Source organism: Engraulis encrasicolus, chromosome 14 (assembly GCF_034702125.1).
Source record: "Engraulis encrasicolus isolate BLACKSEA-1 chromosome 14, IST_EnEncr_1.0, whole genome shotgun sequence".
Lineage (NCBI taxonomy): Eukaryota > Metazoa > Chordata > Actinopteri > Clupeiformes > Engraulidae > Engraulis > Engraulis encrasicolus.
In genome coordinates this window covers 49,155,653-49,170,967 of record NC_085870.1, presented here as the reverse complement: position 1 = coordinate 49,170,967, position 15,315 = coordinate 49,155,653, and the positions used below count along the sequence as shown (strand labels likewise).

Below are 15,315 nucleotides of genomic sequence, written 5' to 3'. Positions count from 1 at the left end.
CCAAATGACTGATGATGACTGGCTGCGAGAAATTGACAACAAAAAAATCTGTGGTGCGGTCCTTTTAGATTTCACTGCAGCATTTGATATCATTGATCATGGACTACTACTTCAAAAGTTGGAGAGGTATGGTTTTAAACCATCAGCACTAAATTTTTTAAATAGCTATCTGACAAATAGATTCCAAAAGGTATATTTTAATGGTAGTTTCTCACGAATGTAGACTGTGGGGTGCCTCAAGGCAGCTGTTTGGGACCTTTGTTGTACTCTATTTTCACAAATGATTTACCTTCAGCGATACAACGCAAGGCTTCCAGCAGCAGGGAGACTGATCAGCCCAAAGAGCAATACTAATGTGCATTTCTACGCACTGTTAAATATAGATCAATTAAAGCATGGAACAATTTGCCCACCAAATTAACAACTGAATAGTAAAGTGTTTTTTTAAAAAACAGGTGAAAAAACATCTGAGCCTATCATACACAAACTTGGTTAGTGCAGAGAGTGATGGTTCTCACAAGGTCTTAAACCATTATTATAGTAATGTATATGTTTATATAATGTGTTTTTTTTCTTATTATTTGTTTCTTTCTTTCTTTTCAATGTATGGTGCTTAAATGAATGTACAGATTTGTGTAGAACTTTTAACTTTGTGTGATTTTATTGTTGGACCCCAGGAAGAATAGCTGGGTCTGTGCCCAGCTAATGGGGATCCTAATAAACTAATCTAAACATTATGAATGGAAAAAATAGCATTTTTCATACAGGAAAAGGGGGATCTTCTTCATGATCCGCCATTTTGAATTTCCAGAAATAGCCATTTTTAGCTGCAAAAATGACTGTACTTGGGTCAAAATAGAAAATATTAGTTTATTAATTAATAAACTTTCATGAAAAGATCAAATTAGGCCATATGCAGTCCGGTTTCAATGAGCAGCATAGTTGCAGTACCTTTTTTGACCATTTCCTGCACAGTGTACCTTTAATTATATTCATGACAGTTAGACAAAGCAATATCCACATTCATTGTTGAAATTACACAAAGGGGTAGGTGGAGGGCTGCCTGTTATAGACGGGGATGATTTTTGGCCATTTTCATTGAGACCACACACACACACACACACACACACACACACACACACACACACACCACACACACACACACACACACACACACACACACACACATTCCCCTACAACTCCAGCCCTGCTTGACAAACTTGATCAGGAGTGTGGACTTTTCTACTACAATGTGATTGAGCTGTGGTCATGACTCTCCATCTGTTGGTCAGGATCGTGCTGTGGTACGCTGAGCAAATGAAAGTGCAGCTGAATGACTTCATCATGGACAATGACAACACCTTCTACCTGGTGAACGGACAGCGCAGGACAACGAGGGAGGTGAAGAAGAACCCCAACATCCTCGGCTACCATGTGGTGGGAAACGAGAGGGGCAAGTCAGCTGACCAGCTCCTGCAGGATGCTCTGGAGACGGTACTCTGTCTTCCATGTCTTTATGGGCCTTTCTTTGTGCACTGGTGCAGTCATGTTGGAAGAGGAAGAGAAAATTCTTCATTTATGAATGCTTATACCATCTCAAGTATTTTTTCGGCACAATCAGTGCAGAAGTTAGTTATCTATAAGGTTTAAGTTGCCAAAGTAGCTAGCCATATTATGCCTAGCCTAGCGTTAGATCCACATTCTTTCCTATCGCTACTGTTCATTCCAGAATGGTGGATTTGAGTGAAAACTGACTCAAAACACCCCCTATTGAGTGTTTCCCATAAAGGACCTGACCGTTCCCTCTTGTTAGATCCACCTTCTTTGTGCAGATGACAAAAACGCGGACTGTAGCAACTCGTTGAGAGTCGCTTCCCGATGTGAGTCGCACATGCGCATATGGGCTTTTCGAACATCACCAATGTTTTGCGGTACCACAGCTACCCCATGTGAGTCGCTCTGTGTGTTGCGCATGATTGTCCCTTCAACAATATGATTGTCCCGTAACAACTCAAGTCTCGGATCCCGACGCAAGTATCCACCTGTCTCTGATGTTGTGACCGTTAATAGTAGTGAAGGGCATGGCGATTCTTTCCCACCAGTTTGTTCTCTTCGTTCAGTTCTGCTGAGGAATTCGTTCGTTCACAGTTCGTTCAGTCGTTCATTTTCATTACGTCACACCACAATGCAAGAGAGCAAGGGGTGAATGTCGAGCGAACTAGTTCAGTGAACGAGAGGAGGAGGGGGGCATTCTTACTTTGCCTGTGTGCTTCTCTTGTCCAAACATATCAGCTTAACTCATTTTGCCTTACAATATTATTTATTTAACAGCAGCACACATTAAAAAAGCTCAATTACAAGCTGCTTTTCACCTAAAAGTATGCCTTCGTCTCTGCCACATTAAGTTGTTTATTCGTGGTCATAGAGACTGTTGCTATGCGCCCAGGCTGGTCTCGTTCGCGGGCTTAACACAGTTCGTTCTTCCTGCGCTGTGTAGATCTAAGGTGCTCCTCGTGTCTAAAACTATCACCTGAAACCTATTTTGCAGATTAATTTTATTTATTGAACAGTAGCACCCATTAAAAAAGAATAAAAGATAATTTACAAGTTGCATTACCAACTAGAACTATGCCTTTGTCTCTGCCACGTTAAAGGAGAAGTCCAGTTTTTTTAACATTAAGGCCATTTTCTGAGTGGTCTGCAATGTTTTAGAGTCCCCCTCGCTGTTTATGTCATGTTTGCTGCAGTCTCTGTTATTTGGCTGATTTGGATTTGATCTCAACCTGCTTTAGAATGGCCGTCTATGGGCACCTGCAACTCTGTTCCTAAAATCACCTTTAACATTTGTTTTCAAGAATATGAAACTCACCAAGTGTTCAGCAGTATTCACTGGTGTTCCTTAAGAATTTTTGTAGCGAAATATGGCATCTGTCGTGTTTTATGTGTGTTTTATGTAGCAATTTGTAAATTAAGTTTCACTTTCACTTTCACTTTCACTTTCTTTCACAAAATGGCAAATAAAAAATGACAGAAGCCATATTTCGCCTTGAAACTTGTTAGGGACTGCTAGTGAACACCCCTAACCACTTTGTGAGCTGTAGACTTTCGAAAACAAATGTTTAAGGTGATTTTAAGAACAGAGTTGCAGGTGCTCATAGACGGCCATTCTAAAGCTGGTTGAGATCAAATCCAAATCAGCCAAATAACAGAGACTGCAGCAAACATGAAATAAACGGTGAGGGGGACTCTAAAACATTGCAGACCACCCAGAAAATGGCCTTAATGTTCAAAAAACTGGACTTCTCCTTTAAGTTGTATATTTGTGGTCATGGAAACCATTGGCTGGAGTCAGTTCACAGGCTCCTCGTTCACGAACGAGAGCTCAGTCAGAGCTGTGAACTGTGGACTAGGTGAGCTGCTGAGCTCTAAATTATGAACTAAATACCTGGTATTCAGGGCTTTTTCCAGGATTTTTTAGTATGAGGGAGGAACTGGGGAGGGGGTTAAGGGGGGGTCCTCCCCCCCTTCTGGGGTGCGCGATTTTTTTAAAAAATGATGGTAAAATGGGGCTTTTTGAGACTATTTGAGAGGGACATTTTTTACTTTTGTGGACATACTAAAAGTACAATGTTAGTGCACTTCAAAATGGCTGAGAAGAAAAAGGAACATATTCCCCTCCCTATATGAAATGCACAAATTAAGCCATTAAGCAAAACTTGAAATTTATTCTGGTACATAGGTAAATATTCATGATCTGGCAGGGAGCTGGGATGAAATTGGTCAGGGGGGCAGATTTTTTAAAAGAGAGACCAGAGAGGCAATTACACTTCTGTCCTGAAAATACAATGACTCGCATATGAGTACGCTAGCCTATGATTAGACTACCCATATGGGTTACACTTTTTTTTAAATTGCATTTGGTAGGCCTACCACAGTAACAGCAACTCAGTAATCTGAACATTACCCTTTGAAAATACAACATTGTTCTATAGGCCTACTTGCATTTTAGAAATGAAACAAAAAAGAGTGGATGCCAACCAAACACATTTTCTCTAAATAACAATTTGGCAATATTGAAGGCTTGCACATCAAAAACCTAGGCTACACCCCGAGGCTGTCCAAAAAAATACTGACTTCACATGACGTGACGTGATGATGATGACAGTTGAGCAAGTGAGCGCACAGAGAGCCTGCTATGTGCCCTCCCTTGCCAAGGTCTCAGGAGGAGTAACATAAACAGTACTAGCCACGTACTTACAAGATAGGTGTATAAACCGAAGCTATTTCTTCTCACAAAGATAACAGGTTGAACATTTGTTAGCATTTGTGCTAAGCCGAGAATTAGCTATTCTAGCGCCAAAGTTTCTCTCCAGCTCTTCTGCGTCAGTGGAAGCGCTCGATACTCCCGACGCTTATCTTATTTCAAAACTCCCCCGACTGTTTGTCTGTCTGCCTCTGTCTCTATGTGCGCGACGCGCACGCTGTCTTTTGCGCCTTCTCTCGTTCACACGTTCCTGCGTTTCTCTATGGGGTGTATTTATTTTAGGAGCAAAATACAATTGAAAGGGTTAAAACATCTACTCGCACACGTGCGCCCTATCCATTATTTCGTTCGCACAATCATTTATTTTAGGGGCATATGCGAGCAAAAGGCTCGCACTGTAGAGCCCTGGTCAGGGTGGACGCAGGCTCTCTGTCTCTCTAAAAAAGAACTTGTTGCGGCTCAAACAGTGAGTAACTTCACCAGCATTTTTCGTGAGCTGCGGCGTTGTAGGTGCTCAGGCAGGCAGTCACCCTGCGCAATGATTATTGGAGAAACGCTAATAGGCTATAGCCTAAACGGTAGAGGTCACGATGACAATTCATTTCACCCTAAAGTATTAAATTATCACGCTGCAAGCATTTGAACAGGAGAATCTTGGCTGGTTGATCTAATGTTCAGTTCGAGACAAGGTGCGCCCTGAGCTCTGCCGGCATCTTGCAATGGTTCGTATTCAGACGTTCAGAAAAGTTACTATTATCAATGTGACAGCGCGATGCTGTCTCCATTTTCGACCATTTAGCACTTTAGATTGTTATTAGATCATTATTATCATTACAATGTTGTGGATTAATGAGGCTTTATGACTATGTAACTTTATATTGAGAAATGTTCTAGGTGCGCTCAAAAAAACAAACAAAACAAAAAAAAAAAACATGAGGGCGCATCCACGGAGTATGAGGGCGTGGCGCCCTTATTTCCCCGTTCAGAAAAAGCCCTGGCTATGATAGTATTAAGCTATCACATTGAGAGATAAAGTGGCGCCCCTTTGCGCAGATTAAAATGCTCATTGGACAACCACTTCTGACTGACAGTAGTGAGAGACCGGTGATTCACCCATGAACGAAGTGAAAGAGAGGCGGGGAACTAGTTCGCTTCGTTCACTTCAAAGACTCAAAGACTTCAAAACGACCGGTTCGTTCGTGAACGACACATTATGAGTTAATAGGATATTTTTATATCTAATACATGGACTTACTTAAAGGGTGACCTTGCGATAGCATTGTGAATATTTTAAATGTAACCGAGTGGAGGTACACTGACCAAAGAATCTGGTTCCATATATTGTATTTAAGCGACTACGCCAGTCTCCTTACAGGGCGAGACAACCCTGGACTCATGATCACACTTTCCCCGACAGGTTCGGAATGAGCTTGGAGGACACAGTTGTTACCAAACATAAATTTCTTTTTATTTCTTTTCTTTTTTCGTATCTGGTACTTCAGTATGTAAATATATAAAAAGGACAAGCAGCTATTGACAATCACAGTTTCACAGGTATCTTGTACATACAGGCAGGGCAGCCAAAAGAAGGTGCAAGCCAGATACAGCTGAGGGGCAATGGTAAAGACTAATTATATGGTTAGATGAAACCACTCTGCATGGTGAAAACACAAGGTTTGACACAACAAAGAAAATAAAATGAAAGAATATGGAAAACCACAACAAACCTCAACGAAAATAAATTAGGGGTGGGCAAACATGAAAATCTTTAATCGCATTAACTCAATGACTTTCTGTGATTAATCGCGATTAATCGCATAGCGCACGAAACCCAAAAATAATAATAAATCATAAATAAAATAAACAATAAATAAATTAAAAAAATAATTAATAATAATAATAATAATAATAATTTGCATATGTACTGTGTAGATAACCTATGTAGGTCTAATATAATATTCCACAATGGAAATGTAGGCTATTTGCCAACCTATCAGTCTAAATGTAGTAGGCTATATGCCTATCCAATGTAGGCCTACTAATGAAACAAATTATTGCATACAATATTACACTAGGGCTATTTAAGATTGTAGGCTACTGAAACTGATATATTAGAAATTATAAACTCAAATTAGGATGGTCTACATGGGCCTACAAGAAAAAAACGAAAAAAAAAACTTGTCACTTAAAAAAACGATATGTTAAAACGGCTTGCCATAGGCGTGCGTCTGTGAGATATGTCCCGCCTTCTCTCACTGTCAAAGACTCCCACCTTCTCTCTTATCTGTCGCTATTTTTAAGGTGTTTCAGCGACTAGAAACTAATTGACTGTCTGTTGGCATTGACAGCAATTACATCTTTCAAAACAATAACGTTGACATGACTAACACTATCTTAAATGCTGACGAAGTTGCCGATGTCGCGAAATCATAGCCTACCATGTTGATGCAGCCTACTATGCACGCGCAGCGCCATGTAGACCAAAACGTTGCGTGAGGAATGTAATATCTCGCGGTTCGCTTTTTGATCAGGGCTTTAGTAAGTCCGCGTGGCGTTATTGACAGCTGATAGACAGCCAGCACAACAGTACCCTTTTCATGCTGACCGTACAATAGACTAACCTTGCGAGCTGCAAAGGCGAGCCACATGCTGCTCGAGAGTTGCAGCAAGGAGGACCAAAATGTCCATTCAGAAGTTGACGTCCTTCTGTAGGCTATGCCTGTTTTGTTTTGACTACTTTTCTAGACATTCTTCTTCTCTGTCAGCAGTCACTGGAAGCAGCAACAAGCGCGCTGACGCTTTCAAAATAAAAGCCACGAACGACGGTCATAAAAGGCAAAAAAAAAAAAAAAACACGAAAAAAACCCTGCTGCGTTATAGCGTTAACAAAATTGTCGGGCGATATTGACCTCAATAGTTAACGCACCGTTAACGCGTTAACGTTGCCCAGCCCTAAAATAAGTACAAGTAATTACATTAATGGAAACCACTGCACACCATGCTTAGTAAAGGTTGTTCACCACGCAGAGGTGTGCCAATCAGGCTTGCGCAATAAATCACTATGCCGCCCCAGACAACTGAACCACGCCAGGTGGACCTACAACTCCAGATCGCTGTACCAACAGCTTAGGTCACTCACGACCGTTCACTACCACTAGCCCAAACGCTCTACCTCACCAGAGCTCTTAGAGAAATAAAACAGACAAATAAACGCATAAAAATAAGCCCCAAGTGGTGTCCCCCTGTCCCCAATGGCAAGCCCAACACGCTGCTAAACGTGCGTCAGACCTAATAAGGGTTACAGGGAGAGTACATTAGCATTAAGGACAGATTACTACAACCATACAGTAATTATTCAAATTACTACAAGACGACATCTTACCTTGGCCATGACTGAGCGGGCCCTGAGTCAGACACATCGCCACATTGAAATCAGACCCAGCGAGAAGCTAAGGAAGAACAGCGCTGGTTAGAAATTGTAGGTATACAAGCCATTTAATTTACAGGACTCCTATGTTCAGCGCAAGTCACCAGAGCCTACCTGCACTTTCAAGTCAGGCCCCCAGCGCCAACGATGACCGGGGGGTCCCAACACAATTCCACCGCACCAACGCCGAATACCAGCCAGATAGCTCCACTGCGAGCCCAGGTAAGCCAGGGCCTGGTGTCTCGCAGGTAAAACTGTTTACGGAAATGTATATGCGTAAAACGGATGTGTCCTCATCCCTTGCGCTTCCGCTGGGTCCCAGTGCCCACTCAACCAGCCCAAGGCAAGTCAAAACGCCAGATAGGCAACACGCTGCACCTGTTACCTCCGTCCAAATAGGACCACAGGTCTCACTGGTTACCCTCACCCCCCACTTCAATTGGCACCATCCCGGTGCCACGACATGCACTCCACCACATCGTCATATCACACAACCCCTAACTAACAAGCGCCCACACAAGCACTCACACACACACGTGCACACACCTGCGCGCACCCTCACCCGCACACACCTGCGCGCACCCTCACGCGCGCACACACACACACACCCGTGCGCGCACGCTAGAACGTGCCCAACACATTAAGCAACATTAACATGCATACACACATACAAACACACATACAATGGAGAATGACACAGGATGGCGTCGCGCTGGGCTGAATGGACAGGGACGTTTTTCTCGGCAACCCTCCTGTTGGAGTGCCGTCCAGGCCGCTGAAAGACAGTCTGGTTGACCGGTGAGTGGAGGCCCGTTCCTTACACCGCGAGTGGGTTGCTGACGAGGGCGGCGCAGCACCAGCTGGGACCCATGGCCCCTCACAATCTCGTGCGCGATGGCCCGGCTGCTGGCACCGCCAACACACCAAGCTGGCCTCTCCTGGCCCTGGTTGAGGCCCCTGCGATATGCAACCGGGACAGTACATGCTGGTCTTGCTACCTGGCAATCGGCACTGTAGTTCCTGGTGTCCGCACTGGCGTTGTTTACTGAACACCCAAGGCAAGTCAAAACGCCAGATAGGCAACGCGCTGCACCTGTTACCTCCATCCAAATAGGACCACAGGTCTCACTGGTTACATAAAGATACAATGCGATACAATACAATTTATATAGCGCAATATCACAACTAAAGTTGTCTCAAACGATGTGCGAAGTAAAGCCTACATCATGGGCTATTTAAATAAGCTGGCCAAAAACATGACATGAAGAAAATGTATCACATTACTTTAAACAGCTTGTGTAAACAGTTATCCCAAATTCCTCTTGTCTTTGTAACAAGTGGGAGCTTGATTAGCAAAGACGGGGGAGAAAGAAGTGTGTGTGCGCGCATGCACAGTGCCTGTGTATTCGATAGTAGTCTCCAGACACGGAGAAAGACAAACTTGCTCCACTGTTGATCTTCAGCGTCCCAGTGTAAACTGACACTTCAAAGTGAACATAGCACAATCAAATGAATATGCCTACATTTTAATGCAGTACTGTAGTCACTCCACATACAGTACATACCTGTAATGTGCCAAACCAAATGCCGTAATTGCACAATATGCAATATGAAAAGTCCCGCTAGCATAGGCTCAATGCTCTTTTCTAACTCTGTGGGTAGGAGTCCGCCTTAGGAATGTGTTTTTGTAACTTGTTTAGTAGACCTATTGAAACATAATGTTTCACGAATGGAGTAACCACAAATCCACCTACTGCGACAAGAGCGAGGCGAGCGACGGAAGTAATTAACTTTATATTGAATCGCGAGACAAAAGCAATTCTGGAGACTAGAGCGATTTGCGCGACGAGCCCGACAGTTTGAAGTTGAAATCCTTTCAACTTTCTGTGACGTGGTTCGGCGACAAGCCGCGACAGCCAATGACTGTAGAGAGGCAGTGACCACAGCCAATGGGAATGTTTGAATGCTTTGCCTTCTGGTTGTAACGGACATACGGTAGTCTCTTCAATCGCGCGTATTGCTCTGTCACTTGAATTTGGGGTGCGCGGTATGGACGGTATAATATCGTGCGCTGTATTTTTTCCACCAAGGTATGGATTTTGTCCATACCGCTCTACCACCATAGCGCATTGCGTCCTGCAGATGGCAGTAATAGACAACGTTTTGAACATCCACCCGACTGTCTGTCTCTCTCGTAGTTGACATAGCAAAATTAATAATTTAAATCGTTTACATTTTTTTATACAAGTGTTAGAACCGCTCCAGCTTTACAAATTCTAGAATGCGCACGAGTCTCCCAGACCCCCGACCCGCGCGCGCTTCTAAACACACCTCTCCCATCCTATCAGCAAGTGCTACTTTCCCAACCAATTCCAATTCAGGCTTTAAAAAGGACAACTGTGTACACAAATTTCACGTTGTAGGCTATTGTAGGCCTGCAGCAGGCGATATCGCTCTAGAAATTTTGTGGTGGTTTTGCGCATCTAAACATAACTTGAGTCCAAGCGCGGTTTTGGGGCATGTGCTATTGGTAAGCAAGAAACCAGGTAACCAAGCCAAACTATAGGGTCTCCCCCAGATTAGACATTTTTGATAAGCGGCGCTCTTAAATGGTGATTCTTGAGCTCTTCAGATAACCTCCCTGCTACTACTCAGTCATTTTTGTACCACGTTGCGTTTGCATCCTTCACTCCACCACTTAACAATCCACACGTTTGCATTGTAATGCCGCTTAACAACAATTGTTGTTTTAGGGCGCTCTGTACAAAAAGAAAAAAAAGTCAGACGTTGACAGCATAGGCTACAGACCAAGGGACAGTGAACACGACAGCTACCTGCGTTAGCTACTTGATTGTCAGCTGTCATGGCATGACCCTAGAAAGCTGCCTTTTCACTCGAAAACAGGCCTATGATCTATAGACCAAAAAAGGCCTTCTGAACAATTAACAGCAGTTAACTTCAGCAACTACTAACAGCGTCACAGCGGACATGAACCCATATTGACCTCACCTTACCTCAAAACGTTGTCTTGACCGCAGTATTTATCCCAACTTTTAATCCATGCGTTTCCACCACCATCGTTCACGTTCCATAGTTTTTGTAATCCACATCATAGCTAACAAGAAAGGGACTGTCTCCGAGATTAACTTTAATTATAAAAGCAACTGGTCTGAGCCAAAAATGTAATGTAAATATGACGTCTGTTCTTAGCTCCACTTCCTGAATCTAGCCCTGTCAACTCAAGCCAATGACCGTGAGAAGCAAAAAGCGTATGGTGCTTCAAATCTGGGACTTCAGTGGCTGTTAGCCAATCAAATAGATTTACTGCCATTAACTTCAATTTATTTGCAATACCTCACCACACCATCGCAAGCATAGAGATTCTATAACGCTACCTGGTGTCACTGTTGAGTCAGCTGAAACAGAGCCGTTTACAGATAAGAGTGTAATTACGTTTTTTGCCACATATGAAAGTGAATGGTCCAGGGAGGCGCTATTTCGCACATTGCAAAATGCAAAGGCAGAAATTTTACAATGCTTTCCGAAATATTCCAGTGACTGTGACAGTGTAATTTCCCTCGGGATTAATAAATGATACTCTACTCCACAGTGCATTGTGCAACTTTTTGTGCAGCCACAATGCATAGAGCTCACAGGCACGCTCAACCACTTCTGCTGTAGCATATGCAACATGACTAGCAGTTGTTGCCGTTTTCAGCTCAGACCTTGTTTGGCAATTAAAGCCGACCGAGGAAATGTAACGCTGTTTTCCTTTGATGAATTAGCTCCGGTTGAGACAGTGTGTCCGACTCATTTTCACAACTAAATCAGGATTAAGGTTCTCATTTTAGTTTCATTTTGGGGTGGTCACGGGGCCTATTCTTTTCATTGGGAGATCATGGTCACCGGTGGTGCAGCTGAATCGCCGATAGGCCTACCCAGAACCATAGAGGAGGAGAGTTGCGCAATTGGAGGACCAGGAATTAAATTGCAGCCCCACCTTTCAACGAGATCGAGGTCGTGCCTAAAGCCGGGCATACACTGTGCGATATTTTCACTCGTGGGTCTTAAGCTTCTGCTCACACTGCACGATGGAATTTCACTGTTTAAAAGTTCACAACTCACGACTCACGTCCTCACACTACACGAGCTGACAGTCGGATGCGAGCCAAATGCTTCCACCGTACGACGCGACAGGCATGTTTCCCCGGTCTGCAGAGGAGGGAACATGCGCACCTGAGGTGGAGATGAGGTCGCGCTCAACAGCGAATCGCAGGGCCCTATTCATTTGTGCATGTGAAGCGTCAAATCGGGTCGTAGCACTGCTTTAACCGTGCGATTTACGCACGAGCCACGACCAGAATTTCAAACCGTTTTGATTTTCTTGCGACCCTGCGATTGCACGTTCGTGAGGCGAAATCGCTTGTAGTTACCCCATGTACGATGCACGATGCGAGACTCACGATTGACCTGCGATTGAGCAAGAAATTGGCCCGACTCTCAAAAAGTTGTGTGAGTGCCAAATCGGAGCAAAATCGGGGCAAAAGTCGCACAGTGTAAGCCCAGCTTAAAACGGCTGTCTTTCCATAGACTCAACATAGAAACACCACATAAAAAGCCAAAAATAAGGACTAACGAACTATACTGCGGGTTAATCACCACAAATATGTAAACTATCAACTGTCTCTGTAATGATAATCACAACAGTTTTACCATCTGTGATGTTTATCTGAAGTTATTACTACGAACAGCAAGTCTTGTCATATTCCCTGCATTGCATTGCATTGCATTTGCTGTGTGCTACGCCCACTTCTAGGAACTAACATTCGCAACGCTGAGCAGTTCTGAGACGCTAAACAGCTCATTTCGCTGATGATAAAGTGGGCCCTAGCACACAGTGGAGATTGCACGACTCTGTTTCTATATGGCTCTGGGCCTACCTATGCGATAGGCAATTTACGCACGTGTCCTTTCCATCTTCAGTCAGACTCAAGTTGGACAGAAATCGAGTAGCTGAGGTAAAACTGTTGTAAATACTCGCACTGATATCCGGAGGATTCACATCCGGTAGGCACTCACATTGGGTTGCTACATGGACAAGAAACACGCACCTGAGGTGGAGACGAGGATGCGCTCAAGAGCAAATCGCACTGCCCTGTCAATATGTGCATGGGTGGTGTCAAAACGAGTTGTAGCACTGCTTCAACTGTGCGATTTACTCACGAGGGGCGACAAGGATTGCAAACAATTTAGATTTTCTTGCCACCCTACAATTTCTGATCATAAGTTGGTTGTGAGGTGAAATCGGCAAGTTGCTTGCCGTTGCCGAATGTAGGCCTACAGTACTGCCCTACAATTTCAGAATGCAGTATAATGCAAAATGGCAAACTGAGAAAAAAGGCTTTAAAGTTTCCTTTCTGTCCACACGACTGTGTTGGAGGTAAAGTGGTGATGACACTTCCATATAATACTTTTTTATGGTGAAAATTTATGCACACAAGAAAAAAGCAAAAAAACCAACATTCTCATTACTTTTTAGCTGAAAAATCATTATACTGCGTTCTGTTGTGGTCTAAACCCATTTTCGACCATTTTCAAGATACTGCGTTCTGATATTGTAGGGCAGAGTACACGATGCGAGACACAGAATTGAGCAAGAAATCGGCCCGATTCCCAAAAACTCCTGTGAACGACAAATCATGACAAAATTGGGCTAAAAGTCGCTCAGTGTATGCCTAGCATTACCAATCATTATACCCCCCTTCAGCAGAAACTATTTTGTTCTTTACGAGGTTGATGTTATGAAAATGGACAAACATTTTAAAACGTTCCAAAAGTGTACTTTTTAAAGTGTCTGGTGTGTATTCCTCAGGTGAAAAAGTATGTGGAGGACCACGGCTGTGAGGCAGCACTGAAGAAGTTCGACAAGTACTCTGTGGAGGTATGTAAATAGTGTTACCAGATGTAGGATAATAATTGTATTTCTACCATCATTTTGTCCATTTTGTCCTCTGTACGATACAAAAAACCATGATGTACAATAATTTCAGTTGTCATTCAGTTAATTTGGATGCTTTCCAACAACAATTTGGGTCTTGTACGATAATTTCCTCCCAAAAATCACCCAAAAACCCAAAAAACTAATAATTTTGAGGTTTTAGTGCGATAATTTAACATTCTCCATCTGACAACACTGTATGGAAACAACGGTCATGAAGTATTACAGTAACTATCAACAACAACCATCACAGTTTAAAGCAGTGGTTCTTAACCTTTTTTTCTTGAAGCACCCCCTAACCTGTGCCCAAGACAAGCCGCGCACCCCCAACCTAAGCGTCTACGCGTGTATACGCACCAAAAAATTATTTGAGTGATTAATTACAATAATTCTAGCTTTAGACATTAATCAATACTTTAATGACTTTATATGGGGACCAAAACACGTTTTAATTTGGTCTTGATTTGGACTAATTATAATGTTTGGAAGCAGAATTTTGGTCACAACCACAACACAAACAAAATTCCGCGCACCCCCTAAAATCTCTGGCGCACCCCCAGGGGGTGCCCGCACCCCAGGTTAAGAACCCCTGGTTTAAAGCATGTAACAACTACAACAGTGTAAAAAATGCAACTCTTTCAAGTTTGTATTCAGATAGTTTTTAAATGTGTCCATTTGTGTGTGTGTGTGTGTGTGTGCATGTGTGCAAAGGGAATATCTGTATTATCAGGAGTAAGGGTGAGCATGAGAATGTTTAAGAACAGTGAAAAGAAAATAAAGGTCCGCAACACTGTAAATGCTCCCAGTAGATTTATTGGCACGACGTTTCGGACTCAATGTCCTTCATCAAGGTGCAACACAGAACAGGTGTAAAGGGTGTGGTATATATACATAGCGGGGAGGGGGGGGGGAGTGTGACATACAAGAGTGAAGGGTAAGCTATATACAAAGTGGGCACCAGAGGGCACCTATCCCAAAACCTTATGTAGGCTATAATCAGCTACAAAGGGGCTGAACACTATATACACATATTTACATCCAAAGTCATCATAATAATTCATAAATGGGTCTAAAACATCCCCAATCACATGGCCTAAAAAAATTAGGTACCATAAAAAACACCTTGTAGGTATACAGGTAGATTGCAGAGTAATGCATAATCGTATGCTAGATCATCACATCCCATGAGTATACACATGTTCAGTAAAAAGGGTAGTCATGAGGAAACATATAGCTGAGAATCAAACACATAGGGATACAAGAAGACACATCCATGACAACCACACTGGAGCATAGGCCTAGCCCTACAAAAATGGTTTTATGTCAAATTCTTCGTTTAAGCCGGCTGGAGACATGGTGTTGAGTGTGTGTATATAATAAGTCTCACGTTGGAGTAAGAGTCGTTTGTGATTACCTCCTCTAGGGGGCTTGTTGACCTTCTCGATACCGATGTATTGAAAAAAACACAGGTTGTGGCCGGCTTTTTTGAAATGCGCGGCCACGGGGTTGCGCTCATCACCGCACCTTATGTTACTCCTGTGTTCACTCATTCTGACGCGCAGCGGTCTAGAAGTACAGCCCACGTAGGCGAGACCACATGGACATCGTATAAGATACACCACAAAA

At 43.2% G+C, this 15,315-nt stretch overlaps 1 protein-coding gene across 1 annotated transcript in view; it reads left to right on the top strand.

The window, feature by feature from the left end:
• Positions 1-15,315, top strand: part of LOC134462820 (L-amino-acid oxidase-like) — a 37,374-nt gene that overhangs the window by 14,706 nt on the left and 7,353 nt on the right. The window contains exons 3-4 of the mRNA XM_063216038.1: positions 1,293-1,494; positions 13,564-13,632. Of these exons, the coding sequence (XP_063072108.1) occupies positions 1,293-1,494; positions 13,564-13,632 (271 nt within the window). The remainder of the gene's footprint in view (positions 1-1,292; positions 1,495-13,563; positions 13,633-15,315) is intronic.